General features: G+C 40.0%; 1 protein-coding gene across 1 annotated transcript in view; it reads left to right on the top strand.

Moving 5' to 3' along the window:
- Nucleotides 1-217: 217 nt before the first annotated feature.
- LOC129746790 (EF-hand domain-containing protein D2 homolog) overlaps nucleotides 218-24,959 on the top strand; it is a 55,711-nt gene continuing 30,969 nt past the window's right edge. Inside the window, exon 1 of the mRNA XM_055740668.1 lies at nucleotides 218-918. Within this exon, the coding sequence (XP_055596643.1) occupies nucleotides 749-918 (170 nt within the window). The 5' untranslated portion in view covers nucleotides 218-748. The remainder of the gene's footprint in view (nucleotides 919-24,959) is intronic.

Genomic DNA, 24,959 nt, shown 5'->3' with positions numbered 1-24,959 from the left:
TAAGAAGAATTAATTAAATTCAAAATTTGCTCAATATGTATTTTTTTCATGATTTGATCGAATTGCAGCCACCCTAGTATGAAACAGGAGCCGTTAAACACCAAACAAACTTGTATGCAAGTATGCATATGTGTGCGTTAAATCTTCGATGGAGAGAGAGAAGTCTTGTTTTGACTTTTGCCAGTTGGTTTGAATTTTCAGTTTCATTTCCACTTTCGTTGGAGTCGGTCGTTGTCCGTGTTCTGTAGGCGTTGTTCGGTCGTGGCTCGTGAGAATATTAACATTTCTTGAAAAAATCTTCAAACACCGCTCATTGTTTTAGAACCGTCCGGCCAGGTGTTGAGCCACCTTTTTTGTGTGTACGCAGTTTTTCCCCTTGTGTTATAGATTTGTGCTTATTTCATTCATTGTTGATGCACGTGTATCTGCAGGTCTCGATGCTTGCTTGAATGTTGTTAAATTACTGGGCTTAAAATTGAAACATCGGCAGGTGCATCTTTCGCACAGCATCCAACGCGTGTGGTGCATAATAATCATACCATCGGAACCGATTATTTCTTTCCGAGACCCTCGTCGCTCTCCGAGTCTTGGTCTTGAAGTTTGAGAAGAACAAGTTCAATTTCAATAGCTCTATTATCGTTGCTGTTCAATTGTTTCGGGATTTCCGGTGTGGTATTTCTCGGTATAAAGTGAAAAAAAAAACAAAAGGAAGTGTATTGATCCGTCCAAGGATTCAGTAACCTGCAAAATGTCAGCTGACGGAGAGCTTTCGTCGATCCTGAACCGCCGCCAGCAAATAAACGACGCCCTCGAGAATGGGCAGGAGGTGAAGCACTCGTATCGGCGGGTTAACATCTATACCGAATTCCACGAGTTTTCGAGATCTGAAATAAAGGACTACCAGGCGACCTTCAGCAAGTAAGTGTGGAAACTACCGTAGTTGGGGTTGGGTGGGGTGGGGTATTACGGTGGAATTCTTTGTTTTTCGGATGCTGGGGTATTGGGAACCATCAAAGGTCGACAACCCTTGTACAAATTATCTAGTGGAGTGAAGGACTCAGATTTCATAATCATTAATCGTAGATTTTTATCCTCTTTGGGAATGATGCCTAGAAAAACAAAAACAAGCCCATCGCAAGCAACACAAAGAATATGCTAAGGTCAATTACTTCCAACCATTTCGTGGAATAATCGATAATTTTGCTTGATAACTTGAAAGGTCCTCTACTTCAGTCAGTAGTTGATGATTTTATGTTTCTAGATTTAAGTTGTAATTTAGAAACTGCTTAAACTAATAACCTTTTAAAGACAGTTTCGAAAACTTGTTAAACACCAGTTTATTTGGAAATTGTAATTTTTATACGAAAAAAATCTTAGCTTTTATGATTTTCCCATAGGAAAAATATAATTAGAAGCACTTAGCATTTCCTGTTTGCTCTACTCAAAGTAAGAGCAAAGGCAAACCTTTCCAGAGGGCTCACAGCTGTCAGGATACAGGACAGGCAAAAAAATGCATACATACACACGGGTGTACAGTATATAGAGAATGACTTTATCTAGAGGTCACGTTTCTGCGCCGTGAGGCAGTCTCAGTGCTTCGAAGTCCTGCTTGCTGTCTGTGTCTGTTCGCCCACCCGCCTTTATGTCGCCCATCATCGCTACCTTCAAAAACTCTACCGGTGACCGATCGATGAGAAGGTTCAGTCAGAATATATTCAAATAGGTACAAAACTCAAACGCAATCCTAATTTGTGTGAGGCCTGCATTCGTGCAAGCGATTGTTGAATGAAGTTATTGGAACCTATACTGATGCAGTCCCTCCCTGTAGTAGCTGCAGTCAGTTGTTCGAATCGTTATGAACATGCATGAACCCCCAGATGTTTTTATTTATGCTTTCGGACTAGCCGAGGAAGGGTCCTTGAAAAGGAAGAACGGAAACGAGTTTCGTTCATTGTTGTTTTCGGAGCACTTGCACAGTCATATGTTCACTTTGTTGTGGAATGTAGGCATAATTTTCCCGAATGTTTGGATAACGTGCCTTCCTGTGTAAGGTAATTATTCTACCTAAAATTACGGCATTCTTCCTAACAATATAAAGGGAAAACGGGTCTTCCTTTTTTGGCTTAAGACATTGGCAGAAAAAAGTTAATTTGTTGTCAAGGTATTTATATTGATTTTATTGTAGCCCACCCTCTACAGATTTAATATCTCTCGGATGCTGGCTGACGTATTCGCAAATCTGTGTCCATGTGTCTGTGTGCTTGCGGGTAGGGGGAGGGACAATGGCGCAATCCTGATGGGGATTTTTCATTCCCGGAGAACTGGTTTTGGTTGAGAGATACCCATTCTTATGTTAAAATCGATAAATTGTTGACACTAACCCTCTGGCAGAACTTTCTGGAATAACACACAATTAATGCAGTTGATGATCCCTGAAAAAAAAAATTGTCTGAATATGTAAATTATCTTAGAAATTCGTTTTGCGAAAACCCCACTCAAACTTGTTTGTAAACACTGACAAACTGACATGATTGAACAGTTTTATTATATAAGTAGTCAATTATAAGGGGAAACACATCTTACCTGTCGGCAACTTATGGGATTCGAACCCAAAAGTTTTCTGGCAGATACCGGGAATCGCACCCAGTACACCTGGCAATCCAAAACCAGACTCGCGCCAGTCTATCCGCAAGATTATCTCAGCGCTATAAGCTTAAAAGTCAAAGTACTTTAAGATAAGGATTAATCCCCATAATTCCGGTTGTGATAACCAAAAACGTGAAAATGTACATGTGAAATTTCAGGGTACCCAATTTAATACCTTATGGACCTTCGAATATACGAATGGTTTTATTATAAAATTTAGATTTGAAAACAGTCGTTTTTGCATTTGCGCGATTTTTTTTTACACGGTATTTTTTTACGCGGCTTTTTTTACGCGGATGTTTGAATTAACGCGGTTTTTTTTACGCGGATTTTCGAATTAACGCGGTTTTTGAGAGAAAATATTCTAAGACTTTTTCAAAGGAAAACACTTAGAATCTTTTTGTAGTTGGGTAAATCTTAGCTCTGAGACTAAGAACGTGATACATGAGATCTGAGACCTGACACTTGAGACCTGAGACATGAGACCTGAGACCTGAGACTTGAGACATGAGACATGAGACCTGAGACATTAGACCTGAGACATGAGACATAAGACCTAAGACATGAGACATGAGACATGAGACCTAAGACATGAGACATGAGACATGAGACATGAGACCTGAGACCTGAGACCTCAGACCTGAGACCTGAGACATGAGATCTGAGATATGAGACCTGAGACATGAGACATGAGACCTGAAACATGAGACATGAGACCTGAGACATTAGACCTGAGACATTAGACCTGAGACATGAGACATGAGACCTAAGACATGAGACCTGAGACATGAGACCTAAGACATGAGACATGAGACCTGAAACATGAGACATGAGACATGAGACATGAGACCTGAGACCTCAGACCTGAGACCTGAGACATGAGATCTGAGATATGAGACCTGAAACATGAGACATGAGACATGAGACCTGAGACATGAGACCTGAGACATGAGACCTGAGACATGAGACATGAGACATGAGACCTGAGACCTCAGACCTCAGACCTCAGACCTGAGACCTGAGACATGAGATCTGAGATATGAGACATGAGACATGAGACCTGAAACATGAGACATGAGACATGAGACCTGAGACATTAGACCTGAAACATGAGACATAAGACCTAAGACATGAGACATGAGACCTAAGACATGAGACATGAGACCTGAGACATGAGACATGAGACATGAGACCTGAGACCTCAGACCTGAGACCTGAGACATGAGATCTGAGATATGAGACCTGAGACATGAGACATGAGACCTGAAACATGAGACATGAAACATGAGATCTGAGACATGAGACCTGAGACATGAGACATGAGACAATCTGAATTCCACACTGTCAAATAAGTCTCACTATATTCTACTATTCTATTAATCTAATTGATTCTTAATCTTGAAAATAAACTATCATTGTACGCAAATTTTTAAATAATCATGGTTCTTACGCGTTTTTTTTAGTAACGTGCTTTTTTTGCGCGAATTTTTTAATTAAAATGGATTTTTTGCGTTTATTTTCGAATTAACGAGGTTTTTTTTACGCGGATTTTCGAATTAACGCGGTTTTTTTTACGTGGATTTTCGAATTAACGCGGTTTTTTACGCGGTTTTTTTTATGCGGGACGAAATACCGCGTAAAAAAAACCTCAGTGTATATGAAATTCATACGAAGGTGATTCTGGTGTCGATTCTTAAATCTTATTCATTCACTTAACTGACTCATCGAAACTGGTTTCGATAGTAATACCTGACTTGACCGTTCCCATGTTTTCAAAAAATAAGAACCCGCTTCCGTTTGAAATATAAAACCGAAATCCACCATCCGAGTTGAGTCATACTTTCTTTGGGGTGACCACACGCACGCAACAACATCTCCCAGAAAGGTTATAATTTAAAATTTAAACTATCAACTCCCCATTCCCCGGTCGGACCAGGCGGAAATTTTATTGGACATGAAACAAATGCGGTAGGAGCATACTGCTGGGCAGGACAAAGCGCAGAAACAAAGAACCTTGACACCGACACCATAATCGCCGTCATCTCTCCATCAACATCAAGTTCAACTACCGGCCACCGGCCGCAGCGATCCACAATTCTCCAATCCAATCCATAGTAATCACAACAATAAATCCAACCGCAACAGACACCAGCCAGAGAGGGGAAACAAACTGCAGTGGTTTCACGAGACCCCGGTAATTTTCAATTGTCGGCGCTTGTTCATTGAGATGATGTTGGGGTGAGTAAGGCACGCACATGTAACGTTGAGTATTTGTAAAACGTTCTTTTTTTTTACTGCGGAGCAATGCAATTATTTAGATTCTGTTATCAACCACACATTATGTGCCAACAAGAGGACATATTCATTAAAGGTCCCCCATACTAAACTTGGTGTTGACGAAGTCGTTAAGCTTTGTATCAGACTTGTATGACTCATCTCAAGTTGCTTATGAACTTTGTGAAAGTGAATGACTAACCAGGCGATAGTAATAGGTGAGTTATCTCGGAATACTTCGTCAACTTAAAGGTCGTGACTAGTCTGAGTATTAAATATTTCCTTGGAAGGTACATAAAAATTTCCTAAGAATTTAAAGTACAAGGACGATGAATTAGTCTAATAGCACAAGTACCATCTCAAAAGCCTCTGAACAACACATATATCTTCAAGAGGCGTGTTATTTTTGTTCTAATTTATTCCGGCGTAAAGTAGTAACGATTATGCGTGAGTTTGAACGAACCTTCCTTCTCTCATGCTGTTTACTGTATTGCGCTGGAGGAGGTAATTTATTTTTAGAACTGTTTGTCCGTCCATGTGTTGTTTTGCTATCGGCAAGAATTTCGTTGAAGCACATTTTAGGACTTCGTTTGTTTATTATATCGTCTTCCGGATTGAATTGAAAATATGGCCTCAAAAGATCCAGTTTAAGTCGCCAAACCTTGCTATTATTTAAGTATCAGTTGCCTGCTACTGGTTAGCAGGTCACTCATAATGCCAACAACTTGGTCAAAGGCATTAATTGACACCCAAATCGGGCCAGTTTGGAAGAGTTTTTATGTAACCTCAAGCACGACTGGCACACACGACTGATTAATTTAACAGGCTCGCTGTGTGTCATGGCCTCCTATTTTGGAATAGGTTATGAGTATGCTACAGTTCATTTACTCACCCTAAAGAGCAGGGCACCCAGGCAACGAAGAACGGTGCCATACGCATTAAATCAACCCGCAGCGGCATTTCCGCCTCAGGTCACATTTCCGGACGGTCAGGTTCGATTGCTCTTTTATTTTGGTCCGCTGCCGTTCTGGTTGAGAGCCTTCGAGGATGTGCTGGAACCAGTTTAATTTTCAAAACGGTCGACTAAAAGCTACGGTGTAGTAGATAGAATATATTGTTTTCTTGCAAGACTGATTGTCAGCAGCACAATGTCGTCTATTCAGCCAGGGGAGCGCATCGATCGAAACTTCCTCATTGAATGAATAGTAATTCGGTTAACGGAGTTCCGTCCAGCAGAGCGCCCATTTCTGGGCCAATTTATTGGTGATTTATGGGTGGGTTACCATTTCTGGTGACTGTTTAGCTGGATAAAGCATCAATGAAAAACAATCGCTCATAATGCATAAAGCTTAAAACAAAGTAGGCTTCACTGCTTGCTGATTGTCATGGACACAATCAACAGGAAATTTGGTGTCATGCAAGTGTGAAATAAAGCCTACGAAGTTCCTGAATTTTAATTCTAATCTCGAATTAAAAAGTTAAAATTTATTTTCTAATTTTGAATACTTAGTTTGAGTTCTGAATCAGAATTCTGAGTCTGTACTATGAATCTGAATTCTGAATCCGGATTCAGCAATATTTCAGCAATATTTTGAAATCTAAATCAGAATTTAGAATCTGATCCTTGAATATGAATTTTGTCAACTTGTACTGTCGGAATTTACATTTTCGATTAGGTCATGCTTCTAAGTGATTGCTCCGCATACATTAGCAATAGTTTCATTTTACTTTCATTTTCAAGTTAAGAGATACAGCAATGAAAAAATATTTGCATAAGGTTCAGTGACTGACTTACGCAAAGCCACATCAAACACCTTCTAAATAGGTACCTGTAGTAGGTATCATCTTACAAACAAGATCGTTATCTTCAGCGACAGTCTTAGAGATGAAAGAGACGCACGAATCAAGTTTATTGAATTAATACCACCATAAGCTCCGCTTTTGAATCAAGGAAGGTTGGTTTGAATTCTTAAGCCATGTGAGGCGAGGCGCAATGATTTCGCAACGGTTGTCTTTTGGTTTCGCAAATGAGTACCTTTTGAGGTGTAGAAATCTATGACATAAAACAGAAGAAATCGAATAAGTACGTGTCCCAATGCGAACCAGATGATAATTACTTAAGGTGAGCCTCAACTTGAACACTGTACCCCGGTAATACACTTTTTTGAAGTGATACACACTTGACGGTTTGGAACCATACATACAATCAAGTTTGAATTAGCGACCCTACATGTTTTGAAAAGCGCACCGCACAGTAGGCCACCGCACAACATTCCAGTTCACGCATTCCACCGACGACTAATCGCAGTAGGCACCGATTGAAATAGTAGGCCTGCTTTTGCAAATAGCACTCTTTACGAAATAAATCAAATGGTTGCTTGTTTGCAGTCATGTTTTCAACAGTACCAAAACAAATAAGCGGGTAGAACACAGAACAATACGGTGGGAGATTTCTTTTACGTTGTTGTTGCTCTTGTTGTTTATCAACAGACAAATCGCACGGGCAAAAGCGTTGAAGTCAACTTCGTCACGGTTGACTGATCACCCGGCATCACCTTCACCCCTTGCCATGATTGGGCCACTGAAATTAGACATAAAAATCAACCGGCAAGCAACTGTTTACCATTTATGGAATACCGATACGGAATTGAACGCGGGCAATCAAAATTCATTCATAGCCGCGACATGCAATCAACTAAGGGCCGTGACGAATAGAACATTTGTTCATCAGATTCGATCAATAAAAGTATGGACTTGATGACCTTTCTAGTCTGTTTTTCGATCTTATTTAGCAAGTGGGTGTATCCAAGTTCAATTTAATCAATATAATGCGTAGGGAAGATGCGTTATTGAGACTTACCATCATCGGGAATTAGTAGAGTACGTCAGTGTTTCTATCTTAAGTCGGCTAACTGGTCTTGGCTTCGATCAGCAATTGTCCTTCTGCAGCATGGTCTCGTATAAAATGGTGCTTCCCGCCCTTGTGCTTGCTTCGTTTCGAGGTTTTCTGGCCATACCGTTACAACCTCGGTTGTCCTCGAAAATGGTGACCGGAATTTTGAAATCCTTCACCTGAAGGTCTTCGAGGAGTCCGGACAACCAGATGGCTTCTGCTGCTGCTGCGCTCAGGGCTACATATTCTGCTTCGCTTGAAGACATCACCACCGTCCTGTCGTCCGCTTCTTACTGGTCCAAGACACCGTTGAACCGAAGACCTTGAACGTGAAACCGCTCATCGATTTCAGCGGCCCAGTCTGCATCCGCAAATCCAATCAGAGCTTCCGAGTTTTCGTCAGCTTGATATTTCAGAGAAAGTGGGGGCTTTCCTCGAAAATATTGGACGATTCGCTTTCAGGAACTGTCAATGGTTCTCCGCAGGATTCTGCTGGAAGCGTCCCAAAACGGAAAGCAGATGTCCGGTCGTACACATAACATGGTATACATAATGCTTAACAGCTCTCGATACGGTTCCTTCGTTGTTGGGCCTTCATGGCTCAGTTGTAGTCCTTCCTCCATGGATATCTGCAAGCATTGCAATCGGCCATACCAAATCGCTGCAATATTTTTTTTATCTGAGCTTCCTGTGACAGCGATAGACTTCCTGCATTTTGGTCGTAGGTTAGCTTTATTCCGAAGAAAAGTGACAGTCATTTCGACCATTGCTGATAATTCTTTCTCGAGTTTTTGGATTGACGTACAGCCCCTTTCCTTGTTTGTACCTCACGTACAGGCAATAAAGGGTGATACGGTCAAAATTTAGTCAAATCGGTGATATCGTTTATTTAAAAAACAAATTAAATTTCTGTTTCAAGTTTAATTAGTATAAAGTTCAGGAAAAATATTCAGTCAGGCTTCCGCTTTTCCAAATCCGAATTGCCGGGCCTTACGCTTAACCCCTGCCATCAGATTTTGTACAGCTACCTTGTCCACCTTCTTCGCCGCAGAAAGCCAGTTTGCTTTGAACTGCTGCTCGTCCCTAGCAGTTTTTTTGGTCTTCTTTAGGTTCCGCTTGACAATAGTCCAGTATTTCTCAATTGGGCGGAGCTCTGGCGTGTTGGGAGGGTTCTTGTCCACCTGCACGTTGTTGGCGGCGTACCACTTCATGGCCTTTTTGCCGTAAGGGCAAGATGCCAAATCCGGCCAAAACAGTACGGAACAACCGTGTTTCTTCAGAAAAGGCAGCAGACGTTTATTCAAACACTCTTTCACGTAAATTTCTTGGTTGACAGTCCCGGAAGCTATGAAAATGCTGCTTTTCAAGCCACAGATACAGGTACAGGTCACAGGCTTGCCAAACCAGATATTTCTTCGCGAACTTTGACAGTTTCATGTGCTTGAAAATATCTGCTACCTTTTGCCCCTTCCTTTTGTCGTATAAAACTGCTTTATGCTTTAGCAATTCGTCTCTCCAGCCTTACGAGCGACAATCGATTCTCCATCCTCCGCCACATTGATGATGATTGGTTTAGTCAAGTTTGGGATCTTCCAAAAAACGTTTTTTGTATTAACTCAATGATCGCTTGAGCCCGAATTAAGCTTGAAGATCAATTTTCCGCCAGATCGCTTGGAACCACCACCCTGAATCCTTCTTGAGGTGACCTCGCCTTTCGCATCTGCGACACTTGGATGGAACTTGGATAACTTTCTGGTCTTCTCACCCGAAAAGCAACTAGTTTCAGCTCTCCATGACCTTCGCTACGTTCCATCCGCTTCATGTCTTCAACCAGTAGGCGTTGCTTGACAACGTCAATTTTCAAATCATTTTCCAGAATGTTCTCCAGCGCTGCTACCAGAGGCTCAAATCAATCTAGCAACGTTTGGAACTACAAAATCACTTGATCAACTTCATCGTCTGTTGCGCTGGTCGTTTTCATTTGCCGGAACAGGTCATCAAACACTGGCAAATGAGGCTTTAACGGCTTGCCCTCCTTCAGCTTCAAACGGTTCAATTGCTTCCCGATGAGATGCTGCGTTCCGATAGAATTTTCCGCGAACGTCGCATCCAGTACCGAACACATCTCTTTTGCCATAGATTTCTCCCAGATCACTTCCAGGCAATCATTTGCCAGAAAACCGACAATTACCGCCTTTGCCTTCCGGTTCGCCTCTCAAACTTGGTCCTCTCGATAGCCAATGCAGGTACATTCACCGTCAATGTTAAAAGTCTGGTCCACCTTGGAACTCCGAAATTCCACAAACATTATTAGCAGGGGAACCCATAACCTCTTGAATTATGAGAGACTCAGGATGGTTTGAAGAACGTTCTTTATACTAAGATGTTTGGTTTATTACTAAAGTAAAGTGAAAAATTTTCACTAACAACTAATGGATGTTTACAATCTTGATTGCTTCGATTTCATTTTCCATGTCAAACTGGAGAAATCAGAAAATGAGATTTAGATTAAGGTTATCAGCACGAGTTTCTAACAATTGGGTAGCTCTTAAATCAAAATCAAATATTTCCCAGGAAATTCAATTAATTAATGCCAAAATACTAACCATCCAAATTAATGGTACTACCGTCAATGTTGACATTAAATAGTCTAGCTGGCGTCAGTCAAATGCAGCTGAACAAATTCGGCCTTACCGCGGGCTATTTCCAGCTGTGCTACTAAATTGCTTCCCTGACGGCTTCTCTTCACTCGGGTACCGAAAGTGATCGTCTTTAAAAGAGGGGACTCACGGGACAGTACCGCATTTGAGCTATTAAGTACCTCAAAGTAATGACCTAACTTTGAGGGTTTTGGGCATTTACTTGTGCTGTGCTTTTCGGACCGGTTTTTCTCCTGTCTTCATTAGTTCATACTAGGACTTTGTATGACTGGAGAACCACTTATGAAGGAAAAACCAAACCTAAATGTTGTCCAGTAAGTTGTCGTCATACACCTCGTATGATCCATCAGGGTAACTTCCCCATACCTCAATTTGGAGATTGGACTACTAACGCGTTCTGCCTTACAACGAATCCAGCTTACGCAACTCATTCAGCGGTCGTCCGTCAACCGGCTCCTGAAGCAGTCGCCTAATAGCTTGTTTCTCGAAAAAAAGTGATTCGCCTGTTATCGAGTCAGGGATGAGTATGTTGTGGTGCAACAAACGGTAAAAGTTAATCTTACTTCATGGATGAAGTATAGAGTTGCTGGTACAGAATTAATTCGAATAAGAATTAACCTACCTAATTCATTACTATTTAATATCAAAAGATCTATCGGAATAGTATTACGAAAAAAATAAGTTGCTCAAAGTTTAGTGCAAACACATGATTAATAAATGAATGACGATATGTGCTTGCTAACTATTAAACTCATCAAAACATGGCGCTTGTCTCATCCATCAGTAGACAGAAGAGAAGCCTGTCTCTCGAAGATGACTTGGAACGACCTACCAAGTGGCGCAAGCTAGATGCGCACGACTAATTATTCTACTTCTTATCGCTCCATAAATCTATAAGCCTGTGATCTAAACCTGTGTTGACTGGATCTTGTTGATTTGGAAGGTGCGGGAGATCACACCATACACACCGGATTGTTGTTCACATGAATCGTTTAGTAGCTTCAGTCGGACGATAAACGTTATGCTGCACACTATGAAATGTGGGGTGATTTTAGTAGATTATTAACAACCTTTCCGCGTGCCTTCGGCCGGTATCGGTCTGGGGGAATTTAGGTCTCCGACAGGGACAATTCCAAGGTGGTTGAGGTGAATAGAAATTTTGTTCGACTAAACTTCTTCAGCACGAAACACCGAACACACACCGGCCGGTGTTGTGATTGATATTCATAGCACGGCTGCTAGCTGCAACTGGCTGCTGACTAAATACCGAGCTTATGAAATTTAAGAAATGTGGTCGCGTTGAACTTCGTCCCATTTCGAAATTTAAGTTTCGATTGAGGCTCCAGGCAGACAGTAGCAAAGAAATCGTAGTTCTATGCGTCATCAGCTTATTTTATATTCCAACCGTTGAATGTTAAACTTATTCTTATTTTTCTAGTGCCTAATCTGACGCACAGCTTGGACATTTAGATATATTATTCACTCAATCGACAAACAATGACGAATCATTCTAAAATTAATTTGGGTTTATGAATTAAAAATCAGTCTTTCAGATTGCATTTAATCAAATCGCATTTCTATTTATAAATTGAATTATTTGACTCAGTATTAACTTTTCCATAATTGACTAGTTAATCGTCGATTTCTCTCGGCTCGTTTGCTGTGAAGCCTTAGAAGCCGAGTGATATTTTATTTACGTCTTTCAGGCGGGAATTTTTTCACTGGTTACCGGCTACTGTTAGAAATTTTTCACTAACTGAAAACACTGTTACAACACTGTGTTGTTTTTAACCGTAGTTCAAGGTACATCTTGAAAGATTTCATATCGAGGATTTTCTAAATTTCAAACACTTTTTTAAACCATCTTAGTTTTTAAGCAGTACCTGAAAAGACGAAGCAATTTCAATATTGTGACGAAAACCATTAGACTAAATTTTACAAATTTGGTATTTTTGAATAAGACGAACCGCGTACCTATTTGATTTTTTAGAATATGCTCCAGGGTTAGTGTTGTAATTTTAACTAAGCTGAAAATGATCAATAACGGCGCTGGCTACGTCCTAGTAGTCGACGAGAGATGAAGGTAGGATACTCTCTAAGATCAATCAGCAATCATTCATTGCTGAATTTAGCAAAAGTTAGTTTTGAAAAATTCTGAAAAAAATATGAGCCAGTATCACCAGCTATAAAAACCGTCTAACCTAGGGTTGCCATCCGTCCCGCAAAAGCGGGACATGTCCCGCTTTTTTGAAAATCTTGAAAATAGTTACTCCGAGCTTGATGAAAAAGCTTCTTATATAGCTCTCCTCGATCATTTTCAACTCCTGCCATTTAATCTTCTTTTATCTATTTATGATTTTGAAAACAAGAAATATTCTTGCTTAAAGAAAATTACATTTACCGATAAGTCTGTAAAAATTAAAAAGGTAACATTTCTATGAAGTTTCGCTGACTTACACTGGAAAAACCAAAATTTAGTCTCAATTTTAATTCATTGGTTCAACACAGAAAACCATTCAAATATTATGTTCATTTGTGTTATTTTTCTCAGAATTACCAGCATTTTTCAAAGTTTATCTAAGACAAAATTAAAAAAAAAAAACTCGTTTAGCTCTTAGCATTTAAGGTTGCCAGGCTATTTACAAGACATATCCATACCGGGCGAACCCGGGCAACTTTATCTAAAAATCTTTCAAAACTTGGGCATCTGTTTTCAAAATTTTCAACCCAAATCCGGTAAATTTTGTCAGAACCACGGAGTTATTCTATTGGAAATCAAAAAGAATACATTTGAAAATATATTTTCTCATCAAAACACAACAGATTTTAAATCATATTTTAGGCATCCTAAAAACTGTTCATGATTACTAAGATTAAACTTGCTAAAAAAAGTAATTTTTGGACGCAAAAATAGAAAAATATATAATAATTGAATTTAAGTTTTTGTTCAGTTTTGGAATAAAGTAAATAAATCTGTGCAAATTCTAGGCTTTTTTCTACGAAATCAGGGCAACCGAGCCGGATAGAACTTTTCCTTAATTCTGTGTCAAATATCCGGGCAAGTCCAGGTGAAACCGGGAAAAGCTTATCTTAGCACATAGCTTTTTGTGGCCCGCCAAGCTCTTTTTGGAAATGTTTTGGTCTAAGAATTTGACATTTTTCTTGGTCTGCGTATATCATTTGGATAAATATATCTGAATCTAAACTAACAATATTCAGAAATCTGAAAATCTCCTTGAAGTGATATAAGCCAAAGAGTCAAAGTGTTTAAAAACTAATTTCGAGTAAACATGCTTTTAAATTATTGTGTTTTACCATTTTCCATTTATTTTTCTAACAGTTGTAATTTTCATTCGAGCGTACAAGTATGAGGATATAATTATAAAATCTGAAAAATTCATCAAATTTAATTTGAATCATCGACAATCGTTTGGCATTATTTACTCAAAATCGATTAGTTTCGCACTTACATATACGTCTTTGGCTCTGAGGATCTCATATAATTATACCAAAAAGTTACTGAAATTACGGTTTTCAAGTTATCAAAATTTTACGATATTTGACACATTATCTGTGAATTCCATAACAATTTTTTCAATATTTTCCGATTGGGATTTGGTGACTACATATCATTGGTTTAAAGAGCATTCAAGCGGACTCTAGTCTTAAAATTGAGGAGTTTGAATAGCCTTAGAAAGATAGTAAAATCGTTTCAAAATCATTTGAAACTCGTAAAAAAAAACACCGAATTTTATCAACATCGTAATTAAAAAAATAATTTTACACCAACTTCAACCATTCGTAACTTGAATCCTATTTCAACATCTTCGTTCATCTTTCCAAATTTTAAAACTTTTTCAAATATTGTAAAATATCGAATGTTTGCTGTGAACATTTTTCACAGCAGTTATTTTTTGCTAAGCTTTATGAAAATAAAACCAACTCCATATACATTTTAATTGGCATCTTGCTTTGTATTTATGTACAAGTACATCAATAATGAAAAACTAAACAGAATTTACAGTTCGGTAGTAGAATTCAACTAGAATCGGTTTTGTACTGAGAAATCTCTCTGAAGAACGGTTTTTTCCCCAAATTTTAAACTTACAAAAAGTGCAATGATTATCAAAGAATCAAATTCGTATTTATCCTGTTTATAAAAGGCTTTTCCAATACACTTGTCATGCTGGAGAATTTAAAAAAAAATAGTTGGATTGAAGAGATGTTGAGTTCCGTACGAAATATCAATATTATTTATGATTTAACTAGAGTTCGTTGAAAAAGTATTCTTCTCAATGTCAAAAGCATGTGACGTTACTTTATTTCAACAATTACAATCTGCGAGTTTTTTAAATTTGCCTATAAAACTTTTCTAAAAAGAACGGTAAACTTGAAAACTTTCAAAAATGGGCGGTCATTTTTTAATACTTAGATACCACGAAATTCACTTAATATTCATTGTAGTCACACTATTTGACATGTTTGGGATGAATAAACCAAAAAAGTTTTGATTGCCTTAAAGATTGACCGATACCGGTGACCGATCGATGAGAAGGTTCAGTCAGAATATATTCAAATAGGTACAAAACTCAAACGCAATCCTAATTTGTGTGAGGCCTGCATTCGTGCAAGCGATTGTTGAATGAAGTTATTGGAACCTATACTGATGCAGTCCCTCCCTGTAGTAGCTGCAGTCAGTTGTTCGAATCGTTATGAACATGCATGAACCCCCAGATGTTTTTATTTATGCTTTCGGACTAGCCGAGGAAGGGTCCTTGAAAAGGAAGAACGGAAACGAGTTTCGTTCATTGTTGTTTTCGGAGCACTTGCACAGTCATATGTTCACTTTGTTGTGGAATGTAGGCATAATTTTCCCGAATGTTTGGATAACGTGCCTTCCTGTGTAAGGTAATTATTCTACCTAAAATTACGGCATTCTTCCTAACAATATAAAGGGAAAACGGGTCTTCCTTTTTTGGCTTAAGACATTGGCAGAAAAAAGTTAATTTGTTGTCAAGGTATTTATATTGATTTTATTGTAGCCCACCCTCTACAGATTTAATATCTCTCGGATGCTGGCTGACGTATTCGCAAATCTGTGTCCATGTGTCTGTGTGCTTGCGGGTAGGGGGAGGGACAATGGCGCAATCCTGATGGGGATTTTTCATTCCCGGAGAACTGGTTTTGGTTGAGAGATACCCATTCTTATGTTAAAATCGATAAATTGTTGACACTAACCCTCTGGCAGAACTTTCTGGAATAACACACAATTAATGCAGTTGATGATCCCTGAAAAAAAAAATTGTCTGAATATGTAAATTATCTTAGAAATTCGTTTTGCGAAAACCCCACTCAAACTTGTTTGTAAACACTGACAAACTGACATGATTGAACAGTTTTATTATATAAGTAGTCAATTATAAGGGGAAACACATCTTACCTGTCGGCAACTTATGGGATTCGAACCCAAAAGTTTTCTGGCAGATACCGGGAATCGCACCCAGTACACCTGGCAATCCAAAACCAGACTCGCGCCAGTCTATCCGCAAGATTATCTCAGCGCTATAAGCTTAAAAGTCAAAGTACTTTAAGATAAGGATTAATCCCCATAATTCCGGTTGTGATAACCAAAAACGTGAAAATGTACATGTGAAATTTCAGGGTACCCAATTTAATACCTTATGGACCTTCGAATATACGAATGGTTTTATTATAAAATTTAGATTTGAAAACAGTCGTTTTTGCATTTGCGCGATTTTTTTTTACACGGTATTTTTTTACGCGGCTTTTTTTACGCGGATGTTTGAATTAACGCGGTTTTTTTTACGCGGATTTTCGAATTAACGCGGTTTTTGAGAGAAAATATTCTAAGACTTTTTCAAAGGAAAACACTTAGAATCTTTTTGTAGTTGGGTAAATCTTAGCTCTGAGACTAAGAACGTGATACATGAGATCTGAGACCTGACACTTGAGACCTGAGACATGAGACCTGAGACCTGAGACTTGAGACATGAGACATGAGACCTGAGACATTAGACCTGAGACATGAGACATAAGACCTAAGACATGAGACATGAGACATGAGACCTAAGACATGAGACATGAGACATGAGACATGAGACCTGAGACCTGAGACCTCAGACCTGAGACCTGAGACATGAGATCTGAGATATGAGACCTGAGACATGAGACATGAGACCTGAAACATGAGACATGAGACCTGAGACATTAGACCTGAGACATTAGACCTGAGACATGAGACATGAGACCTAAGACATGAGACCTGAGACATGAGACCTAAGACATGAGACATGAGACCTGAAACATGAGACATGAGACATGAGACATGAGACCTGAGACCTCAGACCTGAGACCTGAGACATGAGATCTGAGATATGAGACCTGAAACATGAGACATGAGACATGAGACCTGAGACATGAGACCTGAGACATGAGACCTGAGACATGAGACATGAGACATGAGACCTGAGACCTCAGACCTCAGACCTCAGACCTGAGACCTGAGACATGAGATCTGAGATATGAGACATGAGACATGAGACCTGAAACATGAGACATGAGACATGAGACCTGAGACATTAGACCTGAAACATGAGACATAAGACCTAAGACATGAGACATGAGACCTAAGACATGAGACATGAGACCTGAGACATGAGACATGAGACATGAGACCTGAGACCTCAGACCTGAGACCTGAGACATGAGATCTGAGATATGAGACCTGAGACATGAGACATGAGACCTGAAACATGAGACATGAAACATGAGATCTGAGACATGAGACCTGAGACATGAGACATGAGACAATCTGAATTCCACACTGTCAAATAAGTCTCACTATATTCTACTATTCTATTAATCTAATTGATTCTTAATCTTGAAAATAAACTATCATTGTACGCAAATTTTTAAATAATCATGGTTCTTACGCGTTTTTTTTAGTAACGTGCTTTTTTTGCGCGAATTTTTTAATTAAAATGGATTTTTTGCGTTTATTTTCGAATTAACGAGGTTTTTTTTACGCGGATTTTCGAATTAACGCGGTTTTTTTTACGTGGATTTTCGAATTAACGCGGTTTTTTACGCGGTTTTTTTTATGCGGGACGAAATACCGCGTAAAAAAAACCTCAGTGTATATGAAATTCATACGAAGGTGATTCTGGTGTCGATTCTTAAATCTTATTCATTCACTTAACTGACTCATCGAAACTGGTTTCGATAGTAATACCTGACTTGACCGTTCCCATGTTTTCAAAAAATAAGAACCCGCTTCCGTTTGAAATATAAAACCGAAATCCACCATCCGAGTTGAGTCATACTTTCTTTGGGTGACCACACGCACGCAACAAACATCTCCCAGAAGGTTATAATTTAAAATTTAAACTATCAACTCCCCATTCCCCGGTCGGACCAGGCGGAAATTTTATTGGACATGAAACAAATGCGGTAGGAGCATACTGCTGGGCAGGACAAAGCGCAGAAACAAAGAACCTTGACACCGACACCATAATCGCCGTCATCTCTCCATCAACATCAAGTTCAACTACCGGCCACCGGCCGCAGCGATCCACAATTCTCCAATCCAATCCATAGTAATCACAACAATAAATCCAACCGCAACAGACACCAGCCAGAGAGGGGAAACAAACTGCAGTGTTTCACGAGACCCCGGTAATTTTCAATTGTCGGCGCTTGTTCATTGAGATGATGTTGGGGGTGAGTAAGGCACGCACATGTAACGTTGAGTATTTGTAAAACGTTCTTTTTTTTTACTGCGGAGCAATGCAATTATTTAGATTCTGTTATCAACCACACATTATGTGCCAACAAGAGGACATATTCATTAAAGGTCCCCATACTAAACTTGGTGTTGACGAAGTCCGTTAAGCTTTGTATCAGACTTGTATGACTCATCTCAAGTTGCTTATGAACTTTGTGAAAGTGAATGACTAACCAGGCGATAGTAATAGGTGAGTTATCTCGGAATACTTCGTCAACTTAAAGGTCGTGACTAGTCTGAGTATTAAATATTTCCTTGGAAGGTACATAAAAATTTCCTAAGAATTTAAAGTACAAGGACGATGAATTAGTCTAATAGCACAAGTACCATCTCAAAAGCCTCTGAACAACACATATATCTTCAAGAGGCGTGTTATTTTTGTTCTAATTTATTCCGGCGTAAAGTAGTAACGATTATGCGTGAGTTTGAATGAACCTTCCTTCTCTCATGCTGTTTACTGTATTGCGCTGGAGGAGGTAATTTATTTTTAGAACTGTTTGTCCGTCCATGTGTTGTTTTGCTATCGGCAAGAATTTCGTTGAAGCACATTTTAGGACTTCGTTTGTTTATTATATCGTCTTCCGGATTGAATTGAAAATATGGCCTCAAAAGATCCAGTTTAAGTCGCCAAACCTTGCTATTATTTAAGTATCAGTTGCCTGCTACTGGTTAGCAGGTCACTCATAATGCCAACAACTTGGTCAAAGGCATTAATTGACACCAAATCGGGCCAGTTTGGAAGAGTTTTTATGTAACCTCAAGCACGACTGGCACACACGACTGATTAATTTAACAGGCTCGCTGTGTGTCATGGCCTCCTATTTTGGAATAGGTTATGAGTATGCTACAGTTCATTTACTCACCCTAAAGAGCAGGGCACCCAGGCAACGAAGAACGGTGCCATACGCATTAAATCAACCCGCAGCGGCATTTCCGCCTCAGGTCACATTTCCGGACGGTCAGGTTCGATTGCTCTTTTATTTTGGTCCGCTGCCGTTCTGGTTGAGAGCCTTCGAGGATGTGCTGGAACCAGTTTTAATTTTCAAAACGGTCGACTAAAAGCTACGGTGTAGTAGATAGAATATATTGTTTTCTTGCAAGACTGATTGTCAGCAGCACAATGTCGTCTATTCAGCCAGGGGAGCGCATCGATCGAAACTTCCTCATTGAATGAATAGTAATTCGGTTAACGGAGTTCCGTCCAGCAGAGCGCCCATTTCTGGGCCAATTTATTGGTGATTTATGGGTGGGTTACCATTTCTGGTGACTGTTTAGCTGGATAAAGCATCAATGAAAAACAATCGCTCATAATGCATAAAGCTTAAAAACAAAGTAGGCTTCACTGCTTGCTGATTGTCATGGACACAATCAACAGGAAATTTGGTGTCATGCAAGTGTGAAATAAAGCCTACGAAGTTCCTGAATTTTAATTCTAATCTCGAATTAAAAAGTTAAAATTTATTTTCTAATTTTGAATACTTAGTTTGAGTTCTGAATCAGAATTCTGAGTCTGTACTATGAATCTGAATTCTGAATCCGGATTCAGCAATATTTCAGCAATATTTTGAAATCTAAATCAGAATTTAGAATCTGATCCTTGAATATGAATTTTGTCAACTTGTACTGTCGGAATTTACATTTTCGATTAGGTCATGCTTCTAAGTGATTGCTCCGCATACATTAGCAATAGTTTCATTTTACTTTCATTTTCAAGTTAAGAGATACAGCAATGAAAAAATATTTGCATAAGGTTCAGTGACTGACTTACGCAAAGCCACATCAAACACCTTCTAAATAGGTACCTGTAGTAGGTATCATCTTACAAACAAGATCGTTATCTTCAGCGACAGTCTTAGAGATGAAAGAGACGCACGAATCAAGTTTATTGAATTAATACCACCATAAGCTCCGCTTTTGAATCAAGGAAGGTTGGTTTGAATTCTTAAGCCATGTGAGGCGAGGCGCAATGATTTCGCAACGGTTGTCTTTTGGTTTCGCAAATGAGTACCTTTTGAGGTGTAGAAATCTATGACATAAAACAGAAGAAATCGAATAAGTACGTGTCCCAATGCGAACCAGATGATAATTACTTAAGGTGAGCCTCAACTTGAACACTGTACCCCGGTAATACACTTTTTTGAAGTGATACACACTTGACGGTTTGGAACCATACATACAATCAAGTTTGAATTAGCGACCCTACATGTTTTGAAAAGCGCACCGCACAGTAGGCCACCGCACAACATTCCAGTTCACGCATTCCACCGACGACTAATCGCAGTAGGCACCGATTGAAATAGTAGGCCTGCTTTTGCAAATAGCACTCTTTACGAAATAAATCAAATGGTTGCTTGTTTGCAGTCATGTTTTCAACAGTACCAAAACAAATAAGCGGGTAGAACACAGAACAATACGGTGGGAGATTTCTTTTACGTTGTTGTTGCTCTTGTTGTTTATCAACAGACAAATCGCACGGGCAAAAGCGTTGAAGTCAACTTCGTCACGGTTGACTGATCACCCGGCATCACCTTCACCCCTTGCCATGATTGGGCCACTGAAATTAGACATAAAAATCAACCGGCAAGCAACTGTTTACCATTTATGGAATACCGATACGGAATTGAACGCGGGCAATCAAAATTCATTCATAGCCGCGACATGCAATCAACTAAGGGCCGTGACGAATAGAACATTTGTTCATCAGATTCGATCAATAAAAGTATGGACTTGATGACCTTTCTAGTCTGTTTTTCGATCTTATTTAGCAAGTGGGTGTATCCAAGTTCAATTTAATCAATATAATGCGTAGGGAAGATGCGTTATTGAGACTTACCATCATCGGGAATTAGTAGAGTACGTCAGTGTTTCTATCTTAAGTCGGCTAACTGGTCTTGGCTTCGATCAGCAATTGCCCTTCTGCAGCATGGTCTCGTATAAAATGGTGCTTCCCGCCCTTGTGCTTGCTTCGTTTCGAGGTTTTCTGGCCATACCGTTACAACCTCGGTTGTCCTCGAAAATGGTGACCGGAATTTTGAAATCCTTCACCTGAAGGTCTTCGAGGAGTCCGGACAACCAGATGGCTTCTGCTGCTGCTGCGCTCAGGGCTACATATTCTGCTTCGCTTGAAGACATCACCACCGTCCTGTCGTCCGCTTCTTACTGGTCCAAGACACCGTTGAACCGAAGACCTTGAACGTGAAACCGCTCATCGATTTCAGCGGCCCAGTCTGCATCCGCAAATCCAATCAGAGCTTCCGAGTTTTCGTCAGCTTGATATTTCAGAGAAAGTGGGGGCTTTCCTCGAAAATATTGGACGATTCGCTTTCAGGAACTGTCAATGGTTCTCCGCAGGATTCTGCTGGAAGCGTCCCAAAACGGAAAGCAGATGTCCGGTCGTACACATAACATGGTATACATAATGCTTAACAGCTCTCGATACGGTTCCTTCGTTGTTGGGCCTTCATGGCTCAGTTGTAGTCCTTCCTCCATGGATATCTGCAAGCATTGCAATCGGCCATACCAAATCGCTGCAATATTTTTTTTATCTGAGCTTCCTGTGACAGCGATAGACTTCCTGCATTTTGGTCGTAGGTTAGCTTTATTCCGAAGAAAAGTGACAGTCATTTCGACCATTGCTGATAATTCTTTCTCGAGTTTTTGGATTGACGTACAGCCCCTTTCCTTGTTTGTACCTCACGTACAGGCAATAAAGGGTGATACGGTCAAAATTTAGTCAAATCGGTGATATCGTTTATTTAAAAAACAAATTAAATTTCTGTTTCAAGTTTAATTAGTATAAAGTTCAGGAAAAATATTCAGTCAGGCTTCCGCTTTTCCAAATCCGAATTGCCGGGCCTTACGCTTAACCCCTGCCATCAGATTTTGTACAGCTACCTTGTCCACCTTCTTCGCCGCAGAAAGCCAGTTTGCTTTGAACTGCTGCTCGTCCCTAGCAGTTTTTTTGGTCTTCTTTAGGTTCCGCTTGACAATAGTCCAGTATTTCTCAATTGGGCGGAGCTCTGGCGTGTTGGGAGGGTTCTTGTCCACCTGCACGTTGTTGGCGGCGTACCACTTCATGGCCTTTTTGCCGTAAGGGCAAGATGCCAAATCCGGCCAAAACAGTACGGAACAACCGTGTTTCTTCAGAAAAGGCAGCAGACGTTTATTCAAACACTCTTTCACGTAAATTTCTTGGTTGACAGTCCCGGAAGCTATGAAAATGCTGCTTTTCAAGCCACAGATACAGGTACAGGTCACAGGCTTGCCAAACCAGATATTTCTTCGCGAACTTTGACAGTTTCATGTGCTTGAAAATATCTGCTACCTTTTGCCCCTTCCTTTTGTCGTATAAAACTGCTTTATGCTTTAGCAATTCGTCTCTCCAGCCTTACGAGCGACAATCGATTCTCCATCCTCCGCCACATTGATGATGATTGGTTTAGTCAAGTTTGGGATCTTCCAAAAAACGTTTTTTGTATTAACTCAATGATCGCTTGAGCCCGAATTAAGCTTGAAGATCAATTTTCCGCCAGATCGCTTGGAACCACCACCCTGAATCCTTCTTGAGGTGACCTCGCCTTTCGCATCTGCGACACTTGGATGGAACTTGGATAACTTTCTGGTCTTCTCACCCGAAAAGCAACTAGTTTCAGCTCTCCATGACCTTCGCTACGTTCCATCCGCTTCATGTCTTCAACCAGTAGGCGTTGCTTGACAACGTCAATTTTCAAATCATTTTCCAGAATGTTCTCCAGCGCTGCTACCAGAGGCTCAAATCAATCTAGCAACGTTTGGAACTACAAAATCACTTGATCAACTTCATCGTCTGTTGCGCTGGTCGTTTTCATTTGCCGGAACAGGTCATCAAACACTGGCAAATGAGGCTTTAACGGCTTGCCCTCCTTCAGCTTCAAACGGTTCAATTGCTTCCCGATGAGATGCTGCGTTCCGATAGAATTTTCCGCGAACGTCGCATCCAGTACCGAACACATCTCTTTTGCCATAGATTTCTCCCAGATCACTTCCAGGCAATCATTTGCCAGAAAACCGACAATTACCGCCTTTGCCTTCCGGTTCGCCTCTCAAACTTGGTCCTCTCGATAGCCAATGCAGGTACATTCACCGTCAATGTTAAAAGTCTGGTCCACCTTGGAACTCCGAAATTCCACAAACATTATTAGCAGGGGAACCCATAACCTCTTGAATTATGAGAGACTCAGGATGGTTTGAAGAACGTTCTTTATACTAAGATGTTTGGTTTATTACTAAAGTAAAGTGAAAAATTTTCACTAACAACTAATGGATGTTTACAATCTTGATTGCTTCGATTTCATTTTCCATGTCAAACTGGAGAAATCAGAAAATGAGATTTAGATTAAGGTTATCAGCACGAGTTTCTAACAATTGGGTAGCTCTTAAATCAAAATCAAATATTTCCCAGGAAATTCAATTAATTAATGCCAAAATACTAACCATCCAAATTAATGGTACTACCGTCAATGTTGACATTAAATAGTCTAGCTGGCGTCAGTCAAATGCAGCTGAACAAATTCGGCCTTACCGCGGGCTATTTCCAGCTGTGCTACTAAATTGCTTCCCTGACGGCTTCTCTTCACTCGGGTACCGAAAGTGATCGTCTTTAAAAGAGGGGACTCACGGGACAGTACCGCATTTGAGCTATTAAGTACCTCAAAGTAATGACCTAACTTTGAGGGTTTTGGGCATTTACTTGTGCTGTGCTTTTCGGACCGGTTTTTCTCCTGTCTTCATTAGTTCATACTAGGACTTTGTATGACTGGAGAACCACTTATGAAGGAAAAACCAAACCTAAATGTTGTCCAGTAAGTTGTCGTCATACACCTCGTATGATCCATCAGGGTAACTTCCCCATACCTCAATTTGGAGATTGGACTACTAACGCGTTCTGCCTTACAACGAATCCAGCTTACGCAACTCATTCAGCGGTCGTCCGTCAACCGGCTCCTGAAGCAGTCGCCTAATAGCTTGTTTCTCGAAAAAAAGTGATTCGCCTGTTATCGAGTCAGGGATGAGTATGTTGTGGTGCAACAAACGGTAAAAGTTAATCTTACTTCATGGATGAAGTATAGAGTTGCTGGTACAGAATTAATTCGAATAAGAATTAACCTACCTAATTCATTACTATTTAATATCAAAAGATCTATCGGAATAGTATTACGAAAAAAATAAGTTGCTCAAAGTTTAGTGCAAACACATGATTAATAAATGAATGACGATATGTGCTTGCTAACTATTAAACTCATCAAAACATGGCGCTTGTCTCATCCATCAGTAGACAGAAGAGAAGCCTGTCTCTCGAAGATGACTTGGAACGACCTACCAAGTGGCGCAAGCTAGATGCGCACGACTAATTATTCTACTTCTTATCGCTCCATAAATCTATAAGCCTGTGATCTAAACCTGTGTTGACTGGATCTTGTTGATTTGGAAGGTGCGGGAGATCACACCATACACACCGGATTGTTGTTCACATGAATCGTTTAGTAGCTTCAGTCGGACGATAAACGTTATGCTGCACACTATGAAATGTGGGGTGATTTTAGTAGATTATTAACAACCTTTCCGCGTGCCTTCGGCCGGTATCGGTCTGGGGGAATTTAGGTCTCCGACAGGGACAATTCCAAGGTGGTTGAGGTGAATAGAA

Source organism: Uranotaenia lowii, chromosome 2 (assembly GCF_029784155.1).
Source record: "Uranotaenia lowii strain MFRU-FL chromosome 2, ASM2978415v1, whole genome shotgun sequence".
Lineage (NCBI taxonomy): Eukaryota > Metazoa > Arthropoda > Insecta > Diptera > Culicidae > Uranotaenia > Uranotaenia lowii.
Note: the sequence above shows the minus strand (reverse complement) of the source record. Positions and strands in the feature narration are given on the sequence as shown.